Consider the following 24163-nt stretch of genomic DNA (forward strand, 5'->3'; position numbering starts at 1 on the left):
GGGGAGGAGGCTGGCCTTGCACTGGCGGAGATCCTCTTACCTCAGCCTGATCGCAGGCGTGAGCTGCCACACCCAGCTTCCTCCTGAGTTTTTCCCTTGATCGGGTTGAGTCTATTTACTGTAGGCAGATAGCCAACTTCCATTAAGTTTGTTAATTCACAGTAAAGGGAGGTGAGTTATGTGAACATTGATTCCAGCATAAAAGAAAAGAAATTCAGAGATAGTAAGACTAGAAACCTTGAGCTTCCTGTTGCCAGTAAAACAGAAATGAGGATGTACTGTGGTCAGTTAAAAGTTAGAATGCTTGAAACTTTTAACAGTATACATTAAGATTACGTGTTGATCAATGGCATTGATAACCATAAATTTTTGTCTTCAGAAAATGGCAAATATCATGCTTGTATTTTGAACATTATTTTTAGGGGGATTACTTGTTTATTTTTATTGTTATTAGTGCATGTTTACAAGACACAATAATTACATTCATGATGGGGAGGTGGTAAAATTACAAATACATCCTAATTCTTTTTATTTTTCTCCTTTCTCCCACCCTCTTCCTCATCTCCTGGTCTCCTCCCTTTTGTAAGAGAGCTAACTCCCTTGCGCATTATTATTATTATTATTATCATTATTTTCATTTATATATTTGGTACAGGGTCTCCCTACACAGATCAGACTTGCAGTGATCCCCCTGTTTTCAGTCTCCCCCCGCTCTGGGATTACAGGCATGTGCCACCATGCCCTGATTAATTCACCAGCTCAGCGTGCCCTGAGGACAAGGCCAGTGTGTGGGACTGTGGACCAAACCCTGGTCCCTGGGCTTGCCAAAGCAGGCACTTAGTCCACTGAGCTATCTTGCCAGCCTCTTGCACATTATTTTTGATCAGAGGAAGAGAAAGGATTGAGTTAACCGTTTTAACTGCTGTTTTATATTCACTGTATGTGAATGATGATTTTACTTCCAACTTTTTTCTTTTTTCTTTTTTGGTTCTTGTGAGACAAGGTTTCACTTGTGTGGTCCACTGGCCTTGACTTCACTGTGGAGCCTCGGTTGGCCTTAAACTCGCTGTGACCTCCTGCCTCGGCCTCCCAAGTGCTGGGACTGCAGGTGTGGGCCAACACGCCTGGCGCTCATTTCCAGCTCTTGAACTCTAGGCCTAGTTATCTCTCCTAACTAGCTTTGTAACTGTCAGCGAGGCAGGGTTTTGTTTGTTTTTGTCTTTTCCTCTCTTAGAATGATATAAGTGATTTCTTCTAGGTTTGGAATTCTGTCGTCTCAAGTCTAGAAAAGCTTATTTCTAAGCTTGAGAATGTGGATTCATTACAAGGACATTATTTTGAGTCCATAAACGTGTACCTGTAATAAAGGCGTATGTGAACCCCATAAACGCTGTTTATTTAGCTGATTGCTGATGGTCCAGGCGGGTCGCTGCTCATTGTTTCTTGCTGTTAAACAATGAGTAACTGCGACGATCATGTCAAAGATAATACATTTGAGATGTTGCTTGCTGTTGCCAAATACCTGTCCAGAAATACCTCACCCATTAATGCCTCTCTTCATGGTCTCTGGAAGTAGCCATATATATATATCTTCATAATTCCCAGCTATAGAAACCACCAGAATGTATGTCTAGCATGCTAGAGAAAAACTGCATCTTGTCATTTTAATTCTCATTTTTTTAGTTATAAGTGAAATTACCTCCACACACTATCAACTGTTTTCTTGATAATGAGCAATTCATATCTCTTTCCAGTCTTTTTCTGTTGATACACAATGTTTTAGTAAAGAAAGAAATGTTTTGTCACCTGTGTGGCAGAGGGGCCTCTTGGGTGTCATGTGGATCTTCCATCTTGCTTGTGGTCATTTTTGCTACTTTGAAGTGTTAAATTTTTATGTAGTCAAACTGATCGATTTTGTCTTTTTTGAGACAGGGTCTCACTGTATTTCAGGCTGGCCATGAGCTCACTTTGTAGCACAGGTTTGTGTCAAAATCACAGCGACCCTCCTGCCTCAGCCTCCCAAGTGCTGGGATCACATGTATGCACCCCACACCGGCTGATCAGTCTTATCCTTTATGACTGTTGAATTTGGTGGCTTGCTTAGATGTCGTCAGCTTTTGATCTTTGAATTCTTTTTTTTTTTTTTTTGGGGGGGGGAAGTGTAGGGTCTCACTATGCAGCTTGGACTCGTAGTAATCCTCCTGAGAGATTCATAGACTTTCATGAAAGAAACCTAACTGGCAAACTCATTGAAAAGTAAATTGTTAAAATAATTCTAGTGGGTCCTTTTACCTCAGAAGATACATACTGCTGCCTAGTGACGTGATGAAAGGACTGACTAGCTGTCTTCCCCAGTAAAGATGGCAACTTGTCTATGAGAGGCGGTTTCGTTATTTACAAGAATTCATTTATGAATGTATTTGGTGGAGGAATAGTTTATAAGTCAGGTGTTTCTAGTAAAATACTGAGTTTCTTTTTTTAACTTTTGTGCTTGAAAGGCCTCCCTCTGCCGTGTCTCCTCCCTTGCCATTCAGGCCCTCTTCCTCCCTCCCTGGATTTTAAAATAGCCCCAGCCTTGGTGCTGGCGCTAGGTGTTGATCGCATGAAGATGTCACCTCAGTTCCTGTACGCAAGGTGCTCATGACATTCAGAGCTAAGCACCGAGTACCTGTCGAACCGATGTCGGCCTAGAAACGCCTGTGGTGGGGCTTGTATTGACAGGTCGATTTTATGTGGAAGGTATTCGAACTTTTATCTCCTCCTGTAAGTGAAGTGCTTTCAGCAATTGAAATGATTTCTTGGATATCCAATTGCCTGTCTGCTGCGTTTGAGGAGAGTAAGAATGGCTGCCGTGGGTGGCGCTTGCTCTGGGGAGGTTTGTCACTGTTCCTGTCCTCCTGTTTGCCAGGTTCACTTCGATGGCTGGAGCAGTACGTATGACTACTGGATAGATGCTGATTCCCCTGATATCCACCCTGTGGGCTGGTGTTCCAAGACCGGACACCCTCTTCAGCCTCCTTTGAGTAAGAGTCATGAGGATAACTTGACAAATGCTCCATTTTATTGCTATCAGGAATTGAACTCAGGACCTTGCGCTTGTCAGACAGGCACTGTGCCACTGAGCTGTCTCCCAGGCCTCCATTCTCTAGTGTAGCATACTTAACATTCTTCACTGCCTTCTCTTCTCTCTCTCTCTCTCTCTTTTTTTTTTTTTTTTGTCTACTGCATAATTCTCAGTGTTACCCTTTTTAATATATTTAATGACCGTAGTCACAAAAGTAAGAAAATGTACTTCCTGAATAAGTAATATATAGACAGTCTCCTGCTTTTATTTAGAAGTAAATATTGCCTTTTAAAATTATCTCGGAATATTTAGAAAACAGTTTGTCAGACTATCAAAGTTGTATCAGTGCTGGCGTCCGAATAATAACTACACTATAGCTTTGCAGAGGTGTTACCAGTGGGAGACTTGGGGAGGGGGTCAAAGAAATCCTCCTCTGTTGCCCGACACCACATGTGAACTACAGTTATCTCAGTAAGTTTCACTTAATTCAGTTAAAAGATACACAGAGAGTCTAACATAGCATAATTTTAATTATAGAGAAAGATATTTATGTTGTAACATATGTAACATGAATATATCAGGGAAAATATATAATTAGGTTTTAAAAAAATTAAGTATCCTTCACTTCACTTCTGGGTACTGCATACAAACCACATCAGGGCACAGTAAATGTGCGTGATATTCATTCTAGCTTGTCTACAGTAGTGAAACCTGGACTGTCGATTAAATTGTGCATCGTATGAGAGAGATACTGTACACAAGTCCTAAAGAATATTAGTGTTGCCACTGGAAGATTTATCAGACACGTTTCCACTTAGTACACATCTGTGTTGTGCCTTTCACATGGCAAAGTAAAACCAAAGGTGGACCTGCATGTCTGTTCCAACCCAGGCCTGGGCCTGGTGCTCGGGGCCGCATGCAGGGCAGTCAGGGCAAAGGAGGATCTGAGTGTGGAAGAAAGGTCAGCAGGCTTTTCCCACTTGCAGAAGTGTCTCACTATTTCCTGTTTTCTGTTTGTGTTCATTCAAGAAATCGAATGCCTTCTTTTCTTTTTCGTAGGCTCTGTAGAGTTAATGGAAGCCTCTGACCAAGGCGGATGCCCAACGCTTGGCTGCAAGGGGCTTGGCCACTTTAAGCGCTCCAGGCACCTAGGCCCTCAGAGGTACGTAGGCATGGTGCTCCCTAACATGAGGGAGTCTGAAGATCATTAGAAGGTCCCTGTCTATAGATTACGAAGATGATTTTCTTCACTCTAGACAGATGTGAACTAATTTTAAGCCCAGATCTATAAGCAATGGGGTTGCCATGGTGACCATGAAACACTGAAGGACATCTCTAAAGTTAAATCTTTCTGGGAGCAAATACATTCACGATTTATAGAATAGACTTACATTGTTTAGTTAGTTGGCTTTTCCTGGCAACCTGAGTGGGGTTTTTTTGGTTTATTTATTTTTTTCTCTTAAGACAGGGTCTCACTAGTAGTTCAGGCTAGCTTTGATCTCTCTTTGTAGCTCCGACTGGCCTTAAACGACAGTGTTCCTCCTGCCTCAGCCTCCTTGTGCTGGGATTGCAGATGTGTGCTGCCTACCGTGCCTGTCGCAACCTAACCCATTTCACAAATACATGGCTTGAGAAGTAGTTGTGGGTTGACCATTCTGACATACTGAGAAGAGGGCTGGCTTTATTGAGATTATTTAGTAGAATACTGTGTGACTTGATAATTTGAGCGATAAAAAGCACTACTGTAGATCAGCAATGAGGATGACAGAAAACACAAACATAGTCAAACGTGAAAATGTGAGTGTCGGGAAACCATTTTTTCATATTTTTTCCCGTACTCCTGCTAGATAGATTCAAAAGGAAGCCAAATCCTTACATTTACATTTGATGTATTGTTCAAGTGGCTTGGGAATCTTTGTAGACATCTAAGAAATATTACTGAAATACCAGTAAATTCCTCTGATTTCTGAGACTGAAAAAGAACAGCATGTCCCGTGTGGGTGTGTACTAAGGTAACAATTTGTCTCTGTAAATGCTGTGAATGCACAGTAATTGGGTTACCCCGAAAGAAAAGTGGTTTTCACTTATCTAGTTTATGTAAGTCATAAATCTAGGAATGTAGGATTCTGAAATTGTGCTACCTAATCCTCAAAAGTTAGGAATTGTAAACCGTGTGCAATTAATTTCATCTGGCTATTATTTCCTTTTTCATCTTTTCAACCTCAAATCCTGCTTATCTTCCTTATGCAACTCTCCTCCCTAGGATTTTTTTTTTTTTTCATGAGGTTTGATATGTTCCAGAAGAAAAACAAAATCTGAGCATAGACAGGACGGTGATTCTGTTTGCAAACAGCTACTTAAAAGTCCTTTTCTTTGCTTGCACGGGCTGCAGACTCAGAGTTATGTGAGGAGAGTGCTGACTTAAAAACACATCTCAGAAGTTATTAAATATTACCTAGCCAGGGAAGCCAGATTATTTCTCAAAAGCTGTATAGCTCTACGTGTCAGAAGTAATTCAGGAGTGTGATAAATATCCATTGTGTTCTCAGAATCTTTTTCATCCTTTAATTTTGAATGCTGGTTTTTCAGTAAGTAGTAGTGTTTGAGCATTTTTTCCTGTGTGCCAGGAATTCCTGTAATTGCTTTATACATATTAGGTAGGTTTTTTTTTTTTTTTTAATGGTTTAGAAACAATTATTTTCCTACATATTTTGACTCTTCGAATGCCTTCAGGGCACTTTTGGCTGGCTGGAGGGTTGTGGGGATCGAACTACAACCACCTGAGGCTGACAGCTTTGTGGAAGCAGCCACTTAAAGAACTGAGCTAGGGCCAGGCCCCCTTCCTACATATTTTGAGAGAGATGATGACTTGCCTTCGTGAACGGCTGGTGAATGGGAGAGCAGTCCAACCACAAGGGCTGGTCTTTCTATTGATTTTCAGTACTTGACATTAACCCCAGGCCTTCACAGTGAGGGTCCTCTCAGACCCCGCCTTTATTGTGTTTTCTAAGACAGTCTCATTACATTGTCCAGGATGGGCCTGACCCTGTCATCCCCTGCCTCTGAGTGTGAGTGCTGGGAGGCTGGCCTTGGCTACCACCGGACTCCCTGCATACTGCCCCTCAGGGCACCGCCCCAGGAGCTTGTCACGGACATTATGCAGTAATGCAGCTATGGAAGCCATCCTGTCGTTACATCTGAAGACACAAAATACTAATGAGCATTGAAACTTTGGCACGTCTACCTTCCTACTACTACCCTGCAATCCCATGGCATTCACTGGACTAGGGTAGTTTTCTCAAATGGTGAAGAAAAAGAGTAAAGAAACAGAAAAATACATGAACACTGACGATATGTTGTTGGGATGCAATTAAATATTTAAAATTTCAATTTGGTCATCTGGAAGAAGCCAATCTACCTTCTGGCAGTTCTTTCGGAGTGCTTCAGGCTTGCATGGGGCAGTCTGCCTGCGATGGTCAGATCTCTGTGACTGTCCTGTCTGTGCTGAGGCCCCGCCGTGCATTGATCCACTGCAGCTTTTCATTGGGTGCAGGGGGACCTGGACATTCCCTTGCCCACCTGCCTCTGGTCACTAAATTTTATTATTTATCTGGGGGCCTTTTGTCATTGCTGCAGCGCTGTGCTGGTTAAGGGAGAAATTTTGAGAAGATTCGTGGAAGACCAGCGTCTCAGTTACTCTTCTCCTGTTGCTTGGACAAATACCTGACACGCCAAATGAAGGAAGGAAATGTTTATTTAGCTCACAGTTACTGGAGGTTGCAGTCCATACTTGGCTGGCTCCCAGGCAGAGCGGCACAGGGCAGGGGCAGCAGTTCATGGTGGCAGAAAAAAAGCAAAGCAGCAAGAGCAAATGGAAAGAGTAGCAGCAGCAACAGCAACAGAGCAAGAGTTGCATTTGTGCTATCTGCCCCAGCCTGGGTATAGCACTCATATCTATAATCCCAGCAGCACTCACACCCATAATCCCAGTGGATCATGAGTTAATCACGAACTCTAGAAGTCTGCCTCATGAGGCTTTGGGGGGATAGCCAGACACAAACCATAACCTTCTGCCCCTGGACCTCCAAAGATTCATGCACATTCCTTTGTGCAGCAGGCATTTAAGTCCATCTCTAAGAGTTGCCAAACTCCTAACAGTTTCAGCATTGCTGAAAAGTCCAAGTCCCAAGTCTCCACCAAGACCTAAGGCAAACTCTTAGCTGTGAGCCCCTGTACAAACAAAAAGGTGAAACACTTCCATCAGTGGCACAAGATAAACATCACCGTTTCAGAAGGTACAAACTACAGGGGAGTACAAAGCACTGGGACGAATACAAGTCCTAAATCCAGCAGGGCAAACATTAAATCCTACAGTTCCAAGTGGAACATCTGAAGCAATCTGTGGTGAGTTGTGAGCTCCAAAGGCCTTACATGGCTCCAGCCCTGTGGCACTTTTGGTGATAACTCCCATGGCTTCTCTCTTAGGCCTGCTTTGCCCCCTCGCAGATTCCCTTAGATGATCCATAATCCTGGCTTTTTTAAACTACTGGGATTTCCACTGAAAGCTTTGCGTACTACCCTCCAGGAGCACACTGTCTAGTCTTCCAGGTCTTCTGAAATCTAGGTGGAAGCCTTCTTAACCTCAGAACACTGTGTTCTGCATGCACCTAAAGCCAGTGCCATGTGGGTGATGCCAAGGTCTGCTGCCAGCTGGAGCAGTAGCCAGGCTTTCTTCTCTCTTGGCTGTAGGGGTCAAGAATCCGGGTCATTGAGCACTCTTACCCTGATTCCAAGGAGCAAATTCTCTGTGCAAGTGCCATTCTGGAAGCTGGTGTGGTTGCTGACTCCATTCTGGAATATGAGGCTCTGCAGCTTCCCCCCCCCCCCCCCCCAGTCAAAGTCCCTGACCTTTGCAATTCTGAGGCTGCAAAGGGTGGAGACCTGTGATATCCTCAGGCCATCCTTTCCATTCTCTTGTTCTTTCCCAGCAAGGGCGATCCTCAGCTTTGTCTCTGCATTCCACAGATTTCTTCCACAGCATTTTAAATCATCCAGCTGGGTTCTTTGCTCTTGATTCTCAACATAAGGCTGACTGAAAGCCCCCAACAATAGCCATGCCACTGCCTCAATATTCAGCTGCTTTGAGATTTCTCATTAATCAGTCTGCCATGTTTAATCTCAATCTCAGGCAAAATCTGTGGACATTAGCAAAATTCAAACAAATTGTTTGCCAAACCATGACACAAATGAACCAGTGTAGTCCTTCTTCCCAGCAGAAACCTCCCTGACCTGGTCTTTACAGGCAGGATTTCTGTCAGCCTTCTGATCTTCCCTTCATCAGCAGCATTTTCATCTGTAACAGGCACAGCCTGTTTTGTGTCCTATGAGTAGGCTCGTGGAAGAGCTTTCTCACCAGGGACGGTCTCCGGAAGGTTTGTTTCACTGGCATGGATTTGTATCCTTGCTAAGATATGCTGTGTTTAGGAAAACATAATGAGAAAAGTCTCTTTAGAGTAATTTCCTGAGAATCTACATAAATCACAACTTGAATTCTCTACTTGGATAAGGAAGTTGCTCCTTTAGCAAGAATAGTCAGTTTTATGAACACATAAGCAGAAGACTGTTTTGACTAGCATTATGTTATTACTGTCTCTAAAGATTACAGACTGGATTTGTTCTAGGAAACGTGAGCAGCAGAACTTGCATTTCAGGAATGAAGCCTGAGAATATGAAAACTTCCTCCCCCTTTTTTGATGTTCAAATAGCAGTGATCTGTGGAAGAGTTGGGCTGGGTGTGGGTGTGGGTGTGGCAGTTTCCTTGGTGGCCAGGGGCGTGCAGTAGTCTGGTTGCTAAGCTGTAGCTCTGTAGCAAGGGAGCTTCAATACAGGTTGTGTCCTATTTCCTTTGGTCAGTTCATTCCTTTGGATGACTGAGAAACAAAATACATGAAGGGCTTAAAGGGGAATTAGAGCTCAATAAAAGTAGATATTCTGCATGACTAGTACCTACAATATTTCTATGTAAAATTTGATCTTAGAGAAATAAAAAAATGTAACAAAACAGTATTTCCACTACCCCTAAAGTGTGTCTATAAAATCTATGGAATATTCGTTTTAAAAATGTGTGACTATGGACCTCATTAACTAAACATAGATCCATCTGTCCATGGAACACATGCCTTTGAGTGCCCGCTTAGTATCTCTGTACATTAGGCAGGCATAGATAGAGAGGGCAGGGCCCTGCTTATCGGGAGGGTAGAATGGACTCTCATGGGAGGTGTGAATGGTCCAGCGCTCTGCAAAGCAATACAGGTTGGGTGCAACTTCACATAGCTCTGTCTCTCTGTCTGTCTGTCTCTCTCTCTCTCCCTCTCCCTCCTTCTTATTCTCTCAGTCTCTCTTGTACTGTGAATGAAATCTAGGGCATTTGCACTGAGCACTCTCTTCTCTTCTCTTTTCTCTCTGAGACAGGGTCTTCCTAAGTCTCCAAGTTGTTCAGTCTAGCTTTGAACATAACAATCTTCTGCCTCAGCCTCCCAGCTGAGAAATGTGTTTGTTTTATTATTTTTGATTGAGAGTTTGCAGTTCTTCCCTTACTCAGGCAGTTTGTGTAAAAAAAAAGAAAAAGAAAAAGTGTGGAACTACTTAAAGAATAAGTCATTCTGGCCAGCAGTCTACCTTCCTCTAATCTCTCCAACTTGCCATGGGAAGATATAAATAGACATTTTGCCTTCATTTATTTGAGCAGAAAGATGAGGCTCTGCCCTCAGGGCTCAGAGTATAGGTGGTCTGCACTGCACCAGTGACTGTGGTATGGGGGCAGGGACATGTCCATCTGCAAATCCAGTGAATCTTTGCGGCGTCCAGTCACAGGGACCTTTCCTTACTCTCTCCTCACCCTCCCAGCCTCCTGGGGTTAATGTGGTCTCCAGTCCTTGCATGATCCATATCTGCTCCAGGAGACCAGGGCTCCTGCCTTCATTTTCCATTGTGTTTCCACTGCTTAGTAAGTCATGTAGCCCACAACAAACACTCAGTAAATACTTGCTGAACCAGTGAATGAAGTAAAGACTGAAATCACTTCATCATTTCAAACACCACTTTGTGGTTTGAGATGCCTTCCTCAGAAGGTCTTAAAAAGATTAAAGTGTTGCACATGGAGCACTTAGCCCAATACTTAATACAAAGTAAGTGGTCCATAGTATTAGTGGGATTTGTTGGGTTAATGCTGTAAATTTATGTCAGCACATGACGCAATGTGACTTACTTTTCTTACTCAAGATACCAGGGCAGCATAGCATCTAGTTAAATCAAGCTTGCATTTTTTTCCTTTTATCTAGTGAATGTTACAGGCTAGTGTTGCCTGAGTGCATTCTCAAGTTCTTCCCTCTTTTTCCCAGGACCGAGTTATCATTCACTTGGTGGATGATAGATAGGCAAGGCTTAAAACCATTTCCTGCATGATAGTCAACATTCTCACAACATTCATCACCTAGCCTAAAGAACAAGTAAGATGTAAATGCACTCACCTAAGGTCCAACCCATTTTCAGCTTTAGAAAGATGTCATAAAAACAGAGGGGCAGAATTCGCAGTTAGTTGGAGATCATCATGCGCATTGCAGGCCTGAAGCATGGGCTGAGGCCATTGTTCTGGAGCCTGGAATGTGGAGAGGAGGCCCAGGCATCCACTGACAGATCCTTAATTCACATCCAGAGACTTTGATCTCCTCTGCTTACATAATGGGAGTGGTTTCCCCAGTAGACCTTAAGAGACCGGTGTGTAGACCCAGCTGGAAGGGAAACGAGACATCGGGTCGGAGTCATCCCAGTTCCGCCATTGCTGCTCAGGGTAGACCACACAGGTATTCTGTGGGACACCAGGTGCGGATGTGGAGACGGAACACTCCCTGCCTGCCTTGCTTCTGAGAGCGCAGTGACTGTGCCAGAGGAAACTGAATCGCTGGTGACTGCCTGGGCCGGGAATCCCTTGGGAAGCAGACCTGCTCGATTGAGTCCTAATTGCTCTCCCACCTGTAGCCCCAGCCCTACAACAGGGCCTAAGCATTTTGTTCTGGAGGCCACTGGTTGCCAGATGTGAGGCCGGGTCCTGCCCTTGTACATACCTGTGGGAGTTCTTCCATAACCATTGCTCAGTTCCCAGTGTGGGCTCAGCTTGCTTCTTCAAATCTAGTGTGAAGATGTTTTCAGTCTGAATATATTTCATGTATTTTGTAGACAGAATGTTTCTGTATGTGTGTATGAATATTTAATCACACGTATACACATGTGGAAATACATATACAAGTATAGTACATGTGAATTTTGTATTCTGTAGCCTGTCATTTTCTTTGAAGCGTAGTAGGTATGTTCTAACAGAAGTGTCCTTTTCTTTCTCTTTTGTCAGTGCTGCCAGCTGTCCCTACTCAGATATCAATTTGAATAAAGAACGCATTTTCCCAGACCGCTTAAGTGGTGAGATGCATGTACCCAGCCTCGCATTTCCAAGAGCGAAGAAGACAGACACAAATGAAAGCCCCTCGCCTCCTGAAGTCAGGTAACAGAAGTGGTGCTGTTCCCGGCGTTCAGAAGCACAGTGACTGAGGAGGTCATCCGCCTCCTCTCTGTTGTGTTCTGTGGCCATGTTTATATGTGCATTGTGGAAAGTGCGTTTGACTCCATGTGAAATGATGTTGGAGCTCAGTACTCGAAAACCTCCTCGTCTGTCCTCACTCGCATTTTCCCTGGAAATCAAAAAACCTTTCTCCTTTCTTGCTGGTCTCTTAATTTGTAGTCCTAGCTACTCAGGAGGCTGAGGCCAGAGCATCGGATCGCTTGAGCCCAAGAGTTCAAGGCCAGCCTGGGCAACATAGTGGAAGCATGTCTCACCAAAAATAAGAGTGGAACCTTACCTGAAATGTATTTCAGGGTCAAAAATGATGTCTTGAGGAAGTTAAAGAAAGAGGTCCTTGGGGCTGGGGAGATGACTCAGTAGAATAAGTGCTTCCCTGGCAAGCGCAAGGGCCTGAGTTGCATCCCTGGTTCTGCAAAAAAAAAAAAAAAGGTCCTCTATTTGTCTCTCAGTACTGTGCATTGCTTTCTTCTCAGGAAAATCCTGAGCGTGTGACATAGCTAGCCTTGTAGTTGTGCATGTGTTTATGTGTGAGAATTTCAGAGTTCTCACAGTGATTCCCAGGGGTGAAACAGTGTAGGGTTAAACTTGTCCCCGGGGAGAGGAGACTTGATCCCTGTCCGTGGAAGCTGGACCTTGCTCTGTGATGTTCAGAATTAAACTCTGCGGGCTCATTGAGGCTTGCGGTGCATCGCACTCACTCTCTGCATCAAAGCTGAGGGGTGGGCACGTCGCAGTTGTGATAGTGCCGCCAGGCGGACTCCGCGGCCGGGTCTGCTCTCCTCCTGTCTCTCCACAGAACCAAGCAGCAGTGAGTCGGTTCCACCCGGGGAATTGCAGGTATACCACGAGGTCCGAAGAACAGAGATTGTGAGACATAGGAGCGTTCTGTTTCATTAAGAAACCAGTCCCTCAGACCTAGGGGTGCTAAGTAATTTCAAGTTTATTAAATGCGTCTGTAATTCCTGGTGGAAAAGTGAAAGCTCTCTAAAAATAACTCCTGGCATTTTAAAAATATATTAAGCATTTTTGGTGCTCGTCAAGGGTAGGGTGATTTTTGGTTTTTGTGGAAACTTTCCTTACGTGCCACTTTCCTCAATAAAGGCTGTCAGTGATGAGGCCTCTTCCGCTTAGTACTTCCCTGTGGTTTAAGGTTTGCAGCTGGTGAGAGACTTTCAGCAGACATAAAAAAATGATGCCCCCAGCTTCCTTTTCCAGCCCGCTTGAGCACTTTGCTCTGCGCCTATTGTTAAGCGTGGCCATCTGGGCTCTGGACGCAGGGCTTGAGAGCACGTGTTTCTCACCTGCGGGCCCTGCAGACTCAGGGAGTTAGTCACTGAGGCACAGCCCACAAGAGCGGCACAGGGCTTTCTTCTCCACAGAGGAGCAGATCAGCAGCGCGGCCTCACATCTGGGCTCTCCCACCCGCCGGGTGTGTGAGCTGTGATGCCGCAGAAGCGCTCCGCTTTGCCCCTCAGTTTATCAGGATTATATGCAATGAAAGTCTTAGTGTCAAGCTCTTCGGGTAGTGTCTGCTAAGCAGTAATAATCCCATAAGCCCTGCTACTTTTTATTAGTGTTGTTAAAAGAGGCTTGGGTTACTTGGTTTTTCATAGCACAGACTGCATATCCCTTGTTCGCAGTGCCTGGCACCAGAAGTGTTTCAGGTTAGGGATTATTGGATTTAGACGTTAACCGTTGGTATAGATTTTGGCCATTGAACATGCTGAATCTGAAGTGGTCCAAAATCCTTCAAAGAGTTTTCAGTTTTGCAACATTTTGAATTCTGGGTTTTTGGATGAGGGACGCTCAGCCTGTATTCATTCTTTTTGTCTTTAGGAGGAAAACAAAGGATGCCGGTGCCTTTCCTATTCCTAGGTTCAATTCAGTGGATTGCTGAAGATGATGCTGGCAAAAGCAAATTACGGCCCTCCTTTACTCACTCCTTGCTCACCTGAATGTAGTTTCCCACTGGGTTGTACTGTGCTTTCTTTGCACCGTTTTCAATTTGCTAAATTCGGTTGCCAGTCTCTCTCTCTTTTTCTAATGCATGTGGGAACAGCAAGAGACAGTCTGTGTGCCCAGAAGCAAAGCCCAAGGAAAGGTGTTGGTGCTCCAGCTCCCGTGGCCATGCCAAGCCGTCAGGAGGGGAGCTCAGTGGCGAGGCAGGCCGGGAAGGCGCCAGGAGCCCCTGGGTGCCAGTGGAAGCACCGCTTGGGGCAGGGTGCAGACTGGACAGCTGTGGGGCCGTGTGACACATGCAGTCTGGTGTGGCCCAACAAGGCGGAGGGAGCTGAGCTGTGTCCCCTCCGTGATAGAGGAAGGCTGTGCACACCCACTGATGCCCCAGCAGGTCCACCGTTCTGCGTGGAGCCTGGAGGCGGATGGGGAGAGCCGCGCAGGTGCGGCAGGCGGCGTCGGGCCTGGGGCGTGTGTGGGAGCCAGGGATGCAGGCAGGCTCAGGCAGTGGCTCTGCACCATCTCAGGCCTCCTGTGTCAAGGCCTCTCCCCATGCCAGGCCATCCCAGGGTGAGGAAGGTGCTGGCATTGCCCTTGGTGCAGGACCACATGAGGAGCATGCATAGCCTTCTTAGGCCACGGCAGTATTTTAAGGGCCACCTCCTCGAGAAGGTCCCAGGGCACCTGATTTTCAGGTCCTTCCCTAACACAACTTCCCCTCCACTCTCCTGCAACCTTCTTATAATTCACATTTGGAGCCATTCCCCACCTCGCGGATCATCCAGGCTAGAGCTGTGCAGGCTGCTCAGGGCCCTCTGGGTACTTAGAATAAGCACCTTGATTCTTCTGTGTTATTGGTACATTTTACATACACATGATCACATTCACCGTAGGGAAGCTGTCCCTGTCTGACCAGTCTTGCTGCTTTTTCCCCAGTGCCCTCCTCTTCCTTCAACCACTCTTCCCTGTTTATTTATAGAAGCTTTGTGTGCATCACTTTCCTTTTATGCTCCCCTTATTTTCTGGTCCCTTTTCTGTTCCCACTTGCCCCTCCCTTGCTCCCCCTTTCATGTGAGCAGTGTCTTCCCATTGCCCTATACCCTTTCTGTGTTCATTTTGGCCCTCGTACACTTTCGGTTCTCACACCAGAGAGACAGCGCAGGTTACATTTATTTCACTTAAAGAACATGGTCTTGAGGTGCACCCATCTACCTACAAGTGTCTCAAGCCTATCCTTTATGGATGAGTAGCACTCCACTGTATTGAAAAACCCCACCTTCTTTATCCATTCACCAGGTGACAGGCATTTGGGCTGGTTCCAAGATTTAGCTATTACAGTCTGTGCCACCATAGGCGTGGCTGTGCACCTATTGCCGCGCTGTATGCTTTGAATTCTTTTGGGTACATACCGCAGTGGGGAATAGCTAGGTCAAATGGAACCTCTAGTTTTAGTATTTTCAGGACTCTCCTCGATCACCACAGTACTTGTACCAGTCTACACTCCCACCAACAATGGAGAAGGGCTCCTTTTTCCCGGAACCGCACCGCTCTTGGCATTGGTTCTTGGTTGATTTCTTGATGATAGCCCTTCTTTCTGGAGTGAGGTGGAATCTCAGCGTTGTTTCAGTTTGCATCTCTTAAATGACTGTGATGTTGAACATTTTTCATGTATATTTATTTGCTATTTGTACTTTATCTAAGATGTATATAATTATTTCACATGGGCATTTTGGACTGAGTCTTTAAATTTGGGGGCTCTGATTTTTTAGAGTTCTTTATGTATGCTAGATGTTAGTTCCTTGGAACCTTGTTATGGTTTCTGTATAGTTGTCCCTCCAAAGCCTCATGCAGTCTTGGGGCAGCTTCTGCAGTTTGTGTTTGATTACTGCGGTGTGGATGCTGCCCCTGCGCTGGGGCAGGTAGTTTGCATTACAGTGTAAAGTGGGAAGAGAAGCCAGCTGCTTGAACTCTGCTCCTTCTCCCTTGTGCTCTTGCTCTTTGCTGCCACCATGAAAGGTGGCTTTCTGCTATGTGCTGCTCTGCGTTGGACCCAGAAGAATATGGACAGAAACCTCCAGTAACTGTGAGCTAAATAAACCTTTCCTTCCTTCATTTTGAGTGTCAGGTGTTTGTCCGAGCAACGAGAGAAGAGTAACTAAGACAGTCCTTGATTCTTCACATGGCCTGCAGACACCTGTGTTACCTGGCCCATCTCAGCCTCCAGCATCTTCTCTACCAGTCTCTTCTCAGCCAAGTGCGTCAGCCTGCCTGTCCTCGGGCACGCTCTTCCCTCCACCTAGAACTTTCATCTGTCCTCTTACCACCCCTCATCTTTCCAGGCTGGGGCTCCCTGTCTTTGCTCAAGGCAGCTTTGGTTTCTCCTGGGTATTCATCTAGCATTTCTGTAAGTTACACTTCGGGTGCTGTTGAGTTTATTTCCCGAGCACCTCCTCAGGGTGTGCACCTTGCTCACGTGTAAGTAAGCTCTGCAAGGCAGTGGCAGCTGTCCTGCTCCCCACCGGGCCTGCTGAGCAGCTAGCACCCTCCCATGCAGCTAAGCGCATTGGTGGTGACTGTCAGTCACCACCCACCATCACAGTTTTATAGCCTCAGAGACAGTGGCTGTGGGTCCTTTTTGTTCACTGAAAACTCCTTTATTCTTAGGGCTGTAGTAGCAAAGTCATAGGACTCTGGCTTGGTATGTGCAAGGCCATGGGTTTAACTCCCGGTACCTAAAACCTCCTCCAGAGGGCCCCAGCAGCAAGGTGGCAGCTTTTCCTGTGATGCGTCTCCTCAGCTGAGTAAAAAGATGTGTTTTCCTGCAGATCTTAATAAAACCACAGGTCTTGGGTCTCTAACTTCAGTTTGCCCCAGGTGGCTTTTAAGGCACTGCCACCAGAGGGCATGAGTCAGGAAGTGCAGGTGCATCGCTGGAGTCCTCATATCCAGCAAGCACCAGGTGACAGCCCAGCGGGCTAGATGCCGGGCTTTGGGAATGGTGGCCAATGTGAACGCTCCTCTCTGCAGTCACAATTCACAGTGTGTTGTCGGTTGGGAAGCCTCGGGCGTCCGCCCTGCTGAGGCTTCCTCTCATTGGTCTGTCTTAGAGCTGCTTGCCCTTGAGTTCTAAACTGGGTGCTGTCTCTATTAAGAAATCACTTAAATGTTTTAAGCTCCAGTGTTTAAGCCTGCTTAGACATAACCACAGGAACACAATAAAACATCTTTAAATGCCTGCCAAGTGCTTATATTACCTTGTAAGGCAGATGCCCACTGCTGCACGACTCTAATGAAGAGATCTAGTCTCGGTTCATTAGAAGTCATTAAAATGGCCTCTAATGCCTCAGTCCCAGGCCCAGCGTTTCTACTCCAGGGTTGCGTAGAGCCTCTTGCAAGAGTTGCTGCTCTCAATCTGATTTCTATTTTTCATACAAATCTAATTTGGAGGGTCTCACAAAAGCCTGTCTGTACCCTATTAAAACATGGGAACATGAACTCACTTCAATTAGGAAACTGTAAGCATATATATATATATATATATTTACTTTGCAAAACTGTCACACAGCAGAATGAAATTAATTTAGAGCCTCATTCTAAAAGTGGATGCAAATTAATTAGTAGTCTTGGGGAACTTGGTTTTGCCTCTTGAGGTTTTCTGGTCCTGAGGGCTTGGTGTCGAAGATAGGAGAAAGTCATTTCAGCCCCTCAGCGATCATTCCTGCTGTGTTGATGGGCTGCCTGGTAAGAATTAGGAGCTGTGAAAGTTCTGAAATAGCCCAACTCTTGGGAGTCTGCGTGTAAGCTGTGCAGTTGGTTGTGTGCTCCAGGGAAGCTCAGCGTTAATGAAAGCACTCACAGTTCTGGTCCCAGCCACTGTGACAGCACGGCGGCCACTCAGAGTGCAAGGGGCAGCTGAGTGTTGTTGTAGGTGCCTGGGAGGCTGTGGAAACAGTAGTGCAGTGGGAGCTGCCTTTGTCTCCCCAAATATCACTAATCCCTGCTCAGGAGATTCTCCCGCCTGATGCAGAGAAGCAGGAGCATCTGTTCTCTCCTCACAGCAGGGGAAACGTCCCGCAGTCTCACTGTTCTTACTATGTATCAACTTTGCCTTCAGGTCTCACTGTGTTAGGTACAACTTCTCACTTCTTAAGAGGATGGATTGGTTAATTTCAGAGTGGCTTTTTCTGGAGAGTTTCTACTTAGTGTCTTGAGTAGTACTCATTTTATTCCTGTTAGCATGTTTCTTTACTAGTGTATGTTCCTTATGCTATTGTAAGTGAATTGGCCTATTAATTAAAATGCTTTATTTTTAGTCATTAGTTAAGAACTAAACTATAGTTATCTCTTCTGGGCCACAGTTATGAAAACAAGAGTCAGTAAAAATCATTTCAGTATCAGAAGAAATTTAATTTTTAAATTTCTTATTCAGATGCTAACCAGAGACAGACTTCTGTTCTTCTGGTTTCTTTTGTATTCTTACTGAATCCCATCAAGTGCCACAGCTTGCTTGTCCTGAAGCTTTTAAGCTTTTTCCCGTATGGGAGGCATTTGGCAATGGTTAAAACCACCTGCAAAGTGCGGTCTCTACGATTCTCTATGATCTCTTTGATCATTTGCCCATGAATGACCTCACTCCAAGAATTAACAATAACAGCAACAACAAATCCTGGAGGTAACTTGGGAATGCAAAGAAACAGACCTGTAACATTAAGATGGGAAAACCTCCATTTTGTACCCTAGAGTTCTCTGTGACTGGGTGGGCTGGTCCATTCCAGTCCTCATGGAGACCCTGTGAGACTAGCGTGGGCCACTTGGAAAGAGAAGAGTCTGGCTTAGGCAGCTTCCCATCACTGGAAAATACATGGCACAGTCCACTTCTGCTTAGAGGAAGGGAGAAAGGCTTCACCTCTGGTCACGGCTTCAAAGGTCCAGTCGTGGTCCCTCGGCCCATTCCTTTTTGAGCCTGTGACAGCCCAGCGCCTTGCAGTGGCATACTCTTTGCACCTGAGCTGTGGCCGAAACAGCCACTTCTCTGGCGCTGGGCTGGCGGTGACGGTGCAGCCCCCGCCTCCCTAGCTGCCCAGCATCTTTTATTTACATTTCATATTGCACTGCTTTCTTTCCTGTTGGATTTAGAAAGCTGACTAAAATTAATCAAATCATCCCAGCCCTGAATTGAGACAAAATAATGTTCTGTTTTATACTTAGCTCAATATTGTTTTCAGCAGAATGTGGCCAGTTGGAACATAATTGGGTAGGGATTGTTTTTAAATGGAAAATAAACAACTTGAGGAAATATACTGGCTGTGTGCTTTCAAGTGCCGTCCCCTTCCCAGGCGTTTGCTCTTCTTGTACCTGTTTCCCTAGTATTTACCATAAGGTGTGATTAGGGACAGACAGGAAGACATCTCAAATGTGACACCTAATTCCAGAAGAGAAGAACACCGACTCCCAGAGAGGGCCCTCTCCGTCGGAGTGGGAGCCACTGCGTTACTTACAAGCCTACAGGGTACTTTGCTCTTTTATTTACTTATACTTTGGGTTTCTCACCTGTGAGGAACCATATGATATTTAAGCTTGTGTGTCAAATAGATTCCTTTGACATCATGGATCTTGAAAAATCCTAAAACTCCCAAGGTGGTTTGCTGTATTCTGGGTGCCTTTCCCTGGGCTGGCTCGTGTAGCCCTCACGATCCCTCAGGTGGCGGAGGTGCCGTGTCACAGCCCCCTCCCGCAGCAGAACCGCGTATGGTTACAGGCCCACATCCTCTCAGGGGTTGAGCTGGGTGCTCTGCTCTGCAAGCCGTTCTGACACTGAGTAAAGAAGCTAAGGAGAGAGGCCATGAGCAGATGACTTGATCCTGGCACGTAAGGAATTGGTGGAACAGTGGCTGCGTGTTTCAGGCCCTGCGCGCCGCCTGGTGCTGTGCTGAGCAGCGTCCGCGTGTTGTCCTCAGAACACCCCGCGAGGATTGAACATCCCCATTTTATAGACAACACACTTGAGAGGGTGCCGAGCTGAGCAACTCGCTGCTGAGGGTCATGTAGAAACAGCGGGTGGCAGAGCTGAGCTCTGAGGCAGGGTTGCTTCCTGGTGGGACCCTGTAGCTAGCCGGGGGCTAGGCTACTTCCCCCCCAGCAGCCTGTGCGCCCCCAGAGGATCTTGTCGCCTGTGGCGCGAAGTGAGTTGTGAGCTAGTCAGCGTTGTGTGGAGCAGCACTAGAATATTAAAAGAGAGCATAAAACATTTGCGTTCATTTCTTAGAAATCTGTCCAGGAGCATCTCTTACGTTATGCTTAGAGCATGATATCACCCCAGACGGTTCATATTCTGGCATAGTAATTTTTTTTTTTTAACTATCTAAAGGGAGTAGAAAAAAAATTAGAAACAATTCAAAACTTTGCCAATCAAAACAATAGAAATTCCACAGTGGTTGCTGTATTACATAATGTTGTCTTCCAATTACTTGTTCAGATTACCTGATCTAAGCACACAAAATTGATTTTAAAAAGTTTTAAGAAATTAAAAAGAACAAGAGAAAAAATACTTACGCATCAAGTGCTCCCCTCTGCAGACCGGCAGAGATCAGCAGTACAGTTGTCCACGCCTTCCTGCATACATGCCTAACTGGATCTCTTCCCCCACCCTGTGCTTTTCCTCATCCTGCTTATATAATCTGTAATGGAAAGCGATTATAGCTGGGATAAGTTTTTGCTTAGGACATTTAAATTCTAGAGCAGAGATTTCATTTTTGTGCGCAGAAATCCCATCACAGTACATATGCAAGCAGAATTAGGGTAATGAAAATTTTAACCCTAAAGAAAGAAAACAAATGCTTGTCCAACTGAGAAAGCAACTTTTATAATAAAATATAAGACAAATGAGGCTATAGAGTTACTTTTCATTCCTGACCTTATCAGGGAAGGATAATTGAAAATAAGATGATGGCATAAGAAGGCATGTTCCTTTTAATTCCGTAGAGCAAGGCCATGTTCTTTATTCCGGAGAAACACAAGTGTGAAAATGAAAGAGTAATTGAATCTAATTATGGATTTCGGTGTCCGGAGACCTCGTTCTATAAAGCACTATCAAGTGGGGCTTCTCTCTGTTTCAGTGGTTGTAATAAATAGCCCTGCTGCACGGACTGGTATAGATACTGGTGCTGAGAGCCCAGGCATGCCAGCCCATGGTATGTCCTCATGAGTACTGACCCTTTTTACTAATGTTGCCAACCTCCACGTGTCGGGCGCTCAGGCAGCATGCTGCTGCGTCCTCCCCTCTGTCCCAGCGCCTGTGGTGAGAGGCTACAGACTGACCCCTGCCCTCCCCACTGTGGCTGAAGAAACACCTTGTGGAACACGGGCCCCCTGTCACTCACTGCATTTCAAAGAATTTGAGAGTCCCTTCGCACACGCGATTAGCCTTTCCTGTGGAGTCCTCCGCTGGACTTGCGTGGTAAGGATAACTGCGTGTCTGCGTGCGCCAGGTTCACGCGAGCCCACTTGCAAGAAATGTCATGAGTTAAAATGAGAAAAGTGGATGCTGACCATGCTTCAATAAAGCAGCATTTGTTCGAGCACAGAGCTCCCGTTTTCCATCTTTTTGGAGTTGATTTTGGCAGACCTGGTCATTAAGAAACGGGGCTGGGGGCTCCATTTTCTTTTTCTGGCTCTCTTCTCTCCTGGATAGAACATGGTTCTTGGCTTACAAGTCAGAGAATAACCAAATGGCATTCCGTTTGGACATAACAGTATAAAAATAATTTTTTTATGTTGTTTAAGTCGTATGTCTTTTTATTATAACAAACAACTTACTTTAAGGAATAATATGACTTGTTAAAACCACTAATGGTAACTGCTGGTCATCAGTGGGTACTTATACAAACATAAACACAAAACAGCTAATTTTAGCCTTTTATTTCACATTGTTCTTCACTTAAAAAAAAAAGTCATTCATCAAAGTCGTAGAAAGCCACAGTAATTCATTGGAGGTTTTTTAAATTATTATTCTGAGACACTAAATTTTAGTTATGTCTCAGCAATATATAATTGCTCCTAATAAATATTAATAATTAGCTACTCACAAGCAGCTCTTTCCATTGGCCATAGTGCTGACTGGTATAGAATTTGTGAGTTTGAAGAATATTACAACAGCTGATTAAAAATACAGTGTTTTTGAATTTAAAAAATTATAGAAAATGATACACTGCCATTAATTTTCAGAATACTACTTGCTCACTTTTTTTTTTTTTTTTTGGTACAGGATCTCGCTGTGCAGCTCAGACTCTTAGTGATCCTCCTGGTTGAGCCTCTCCAGCGCTGGGGTTACAGGCGTGTGGGATCGCAGGGGGCTGGCACCACATGTGGTGCTGGGAATCCAACATGGGTCCTTGCACATGCCTGATAAGCAGGTGCTTAGATCACTGAGCTGTCTCTGTGGCCCCAAAGTCAGGGGGATACTTAGGGGGGGAATTGATGGCAGTGAGTTTTTTTACTGTAAAAATGTTAAAAATTTAACCATAGTTGCTAATCCAATTAACATTTACAATTTACTATAAGACAGGTTTGGAAGTTCAAGAGTTAATTTTAGCACACAATAAGCTGATTTCAACAAATTGTAATTAGTATGACTTTAGTACTTTCTCCAGAGAAAACAAAACCTGTTAACATCGCAACTAATGACCTTGGTCTAGTTATCAGTGGTAGTCTTGCCTTTGCTTTTATCAAAGCTCTTATCTCCTACCTTCTGTGGAGTGTGTGTGTGTGTGTGTGTGTGTGTGTGTGTGTGTATTTGAGATGGGCTCACGGCTGTGCAGTTTAGGCTGGCCTTGAGCTCACTTTGTAGCCCAGGCTGGTCTTGAACTCACAATCCTTCTGCGTCAGCCTCCCGACTGCTGGGATTACAGGTGTGCACCACCACACCTGGCCTTTTATGAAGTAAGTCATTGACTGTCTGTAGTCAGTGATTTCATATTAAACTGAAAATGCGAGGGGTACTCTAAATGAAACAGAGCCATTAAAATCCTGCTTCGGTACCTTCTGAATTTCTTAGAAAACCCTTCATTGCATAATAACTGATTCTTCATCATTCTCAAATGAACAGATAATCTTCAGCAATTACGGTGATTTGTTTCTAGTACACTCAGCCAGAAGCTCAGGTTCACATGAAATTTCACATTTGTGGTTGGAAATGATCTCTGTTAAAAAGTTGTATTTCTGCATGTGCACTGTGTTGGTGTCATAGTGTTACATTATTCAAATTTCGTGTGGAGAAAAAGCCCAAGCCTTTGTAATTAAAACTATACAGCTTTTATATTTTGTTAGAACATTTTGCTTTAGATTTATTTTTCTTGTTCTTAAACATAAAAGCATGATTTGGGGCAGAATATCATAAAGCACCACAGTGGTACCGTATCTTAGAGAAAATTGCAATCTAAAGTTTATTTTGAATATTTTGAATGCTGAGAATGGAATACGTTCAGCTGAAAAATCTTAAATCTCTACAGTCAATCTCTCTCTCTCTCTCTCTCTCTCTCTCTCTCTCTCTCTCTCTCTCTCTCTCTCTTCCTATCTCTTTGAGAAGGGTTTTGTCCATCTAGTTATCAGATTCTAGATTGTCCAATTCTAGGTTGTTAAGTTGCCTAGGCTGGGCTCTTGAATTTATGACCCTTCTATCTCAGAGAGCTGCGGTTATGTGTATGCATCCCTTCCTCTAATGTTAAAATGCCACTTTTGTCCCTGGCTTAAAGGACAAAGTTCAGAATTAAGATTTTAATAAATCCAGTCAATTTTAGAAGATCTCTCACATGTTTAGGTTAGTATTAGGTCATTACAGGTCAACAAGAAGTAGAATTGCTTCAGCCTGTGGACTGGACTGAGTCCCATGGGCTGGTCTCAAGTTCAGCGCCAATCCCAGAGCTGAGAGTATGAAGTCACTGAGTTTTAGTGGAGGCTTTGAAAATATTTTTCTTTCTTTAAGATGAAGTTTGTCAAAGAGAAAAAATAATATTTCTCATGGATTCATGCCCCATGTAACAGTTGAATTATTCATTAGTTGTATTTTTTCAAACAAGCTCATCTTAGTATTATTCTTAGCTTTAAAATCTTCTTAATAGTAATTAAAAATTGACAGAAAGTAGACACTTATGGATGCTATTAATATTAATTGCTTTCTAGCGATTAAAGGATCTGCAGGTCTTTCTAGCATTTTAGTGGTACTGTTTGTTTTAAATTAACAAAACAGTTGTTGAGATGCAGGTTGAACTGTTGTATTTATATGCTTCTCTAACTGAATCCCAAAACACCTGTTTTTCTCAGAGACCAGCATACTGATGCTGCCAAAGAAGACCTTGAAGAGAGGACAGAAGGTGAAAAGAGGCCACCGCAAGAAGCCAGAGGTACCATGACCTGCTCCTTACTGATGGATACTAACCCTAGTGCCCAGTAATCTTGCCCAAAGGGATGGAACTCAGTGGTGGAGTGCTCGCCTAGGCCCTGGGTTCAGTCTCTAG

At 44.6% G+C, this 24163-nt stretch overlaps 1 protein-coding gene across 4 annotated transcripts in view; it reads left to right on the forward strand.

The window, feature by feature from the left end:
• The window catches only part of L3mbtl3 (L3MBTL3, histone methyl-lysine binding protein), a 113190-nt gene that overhangs the window by 70421 nt on the left and 18606 nt on the right, over positions 1 to 24163 (forward strand). For all 4 annotated transcript variants that reach the window (XM_023714280.1, XM_004630254.3, XM_023714281.1 and 1 more), the window contains 4 exons: positions 2909 to 3023; positions 4124 to 4226; positions 11469 to 11618; positions 23970 to 24049. In XM_023714280.1, the coding sequence (XP_023570048.1) occupies positions 2909 to 3023; positions 4124 to 4226; positions 11469 to 11618; positions 23970 to 24049 (448 nt within the window). The remainder of the gene's footprint in view (positions 1 to 2908; positions 3024 to 4123; positions 4227 to 11468; positions 11619 to 23969; positions 24050 to 24163) is intronic.

This window comes from Octodon degus, unplaced genomic scaffold (assembly GCF_000260255.1).
Source record: "Octodon degus isolate 3935 unplaced genomic scaffold, OctDeg1.0 scaffold00034, whole genome shotgun sequence".
NCBI lineage: Eukaryota > Metazoa > Chordata > Mammalia > Rodentia > Octodontidae > Octodon > Octodon degus.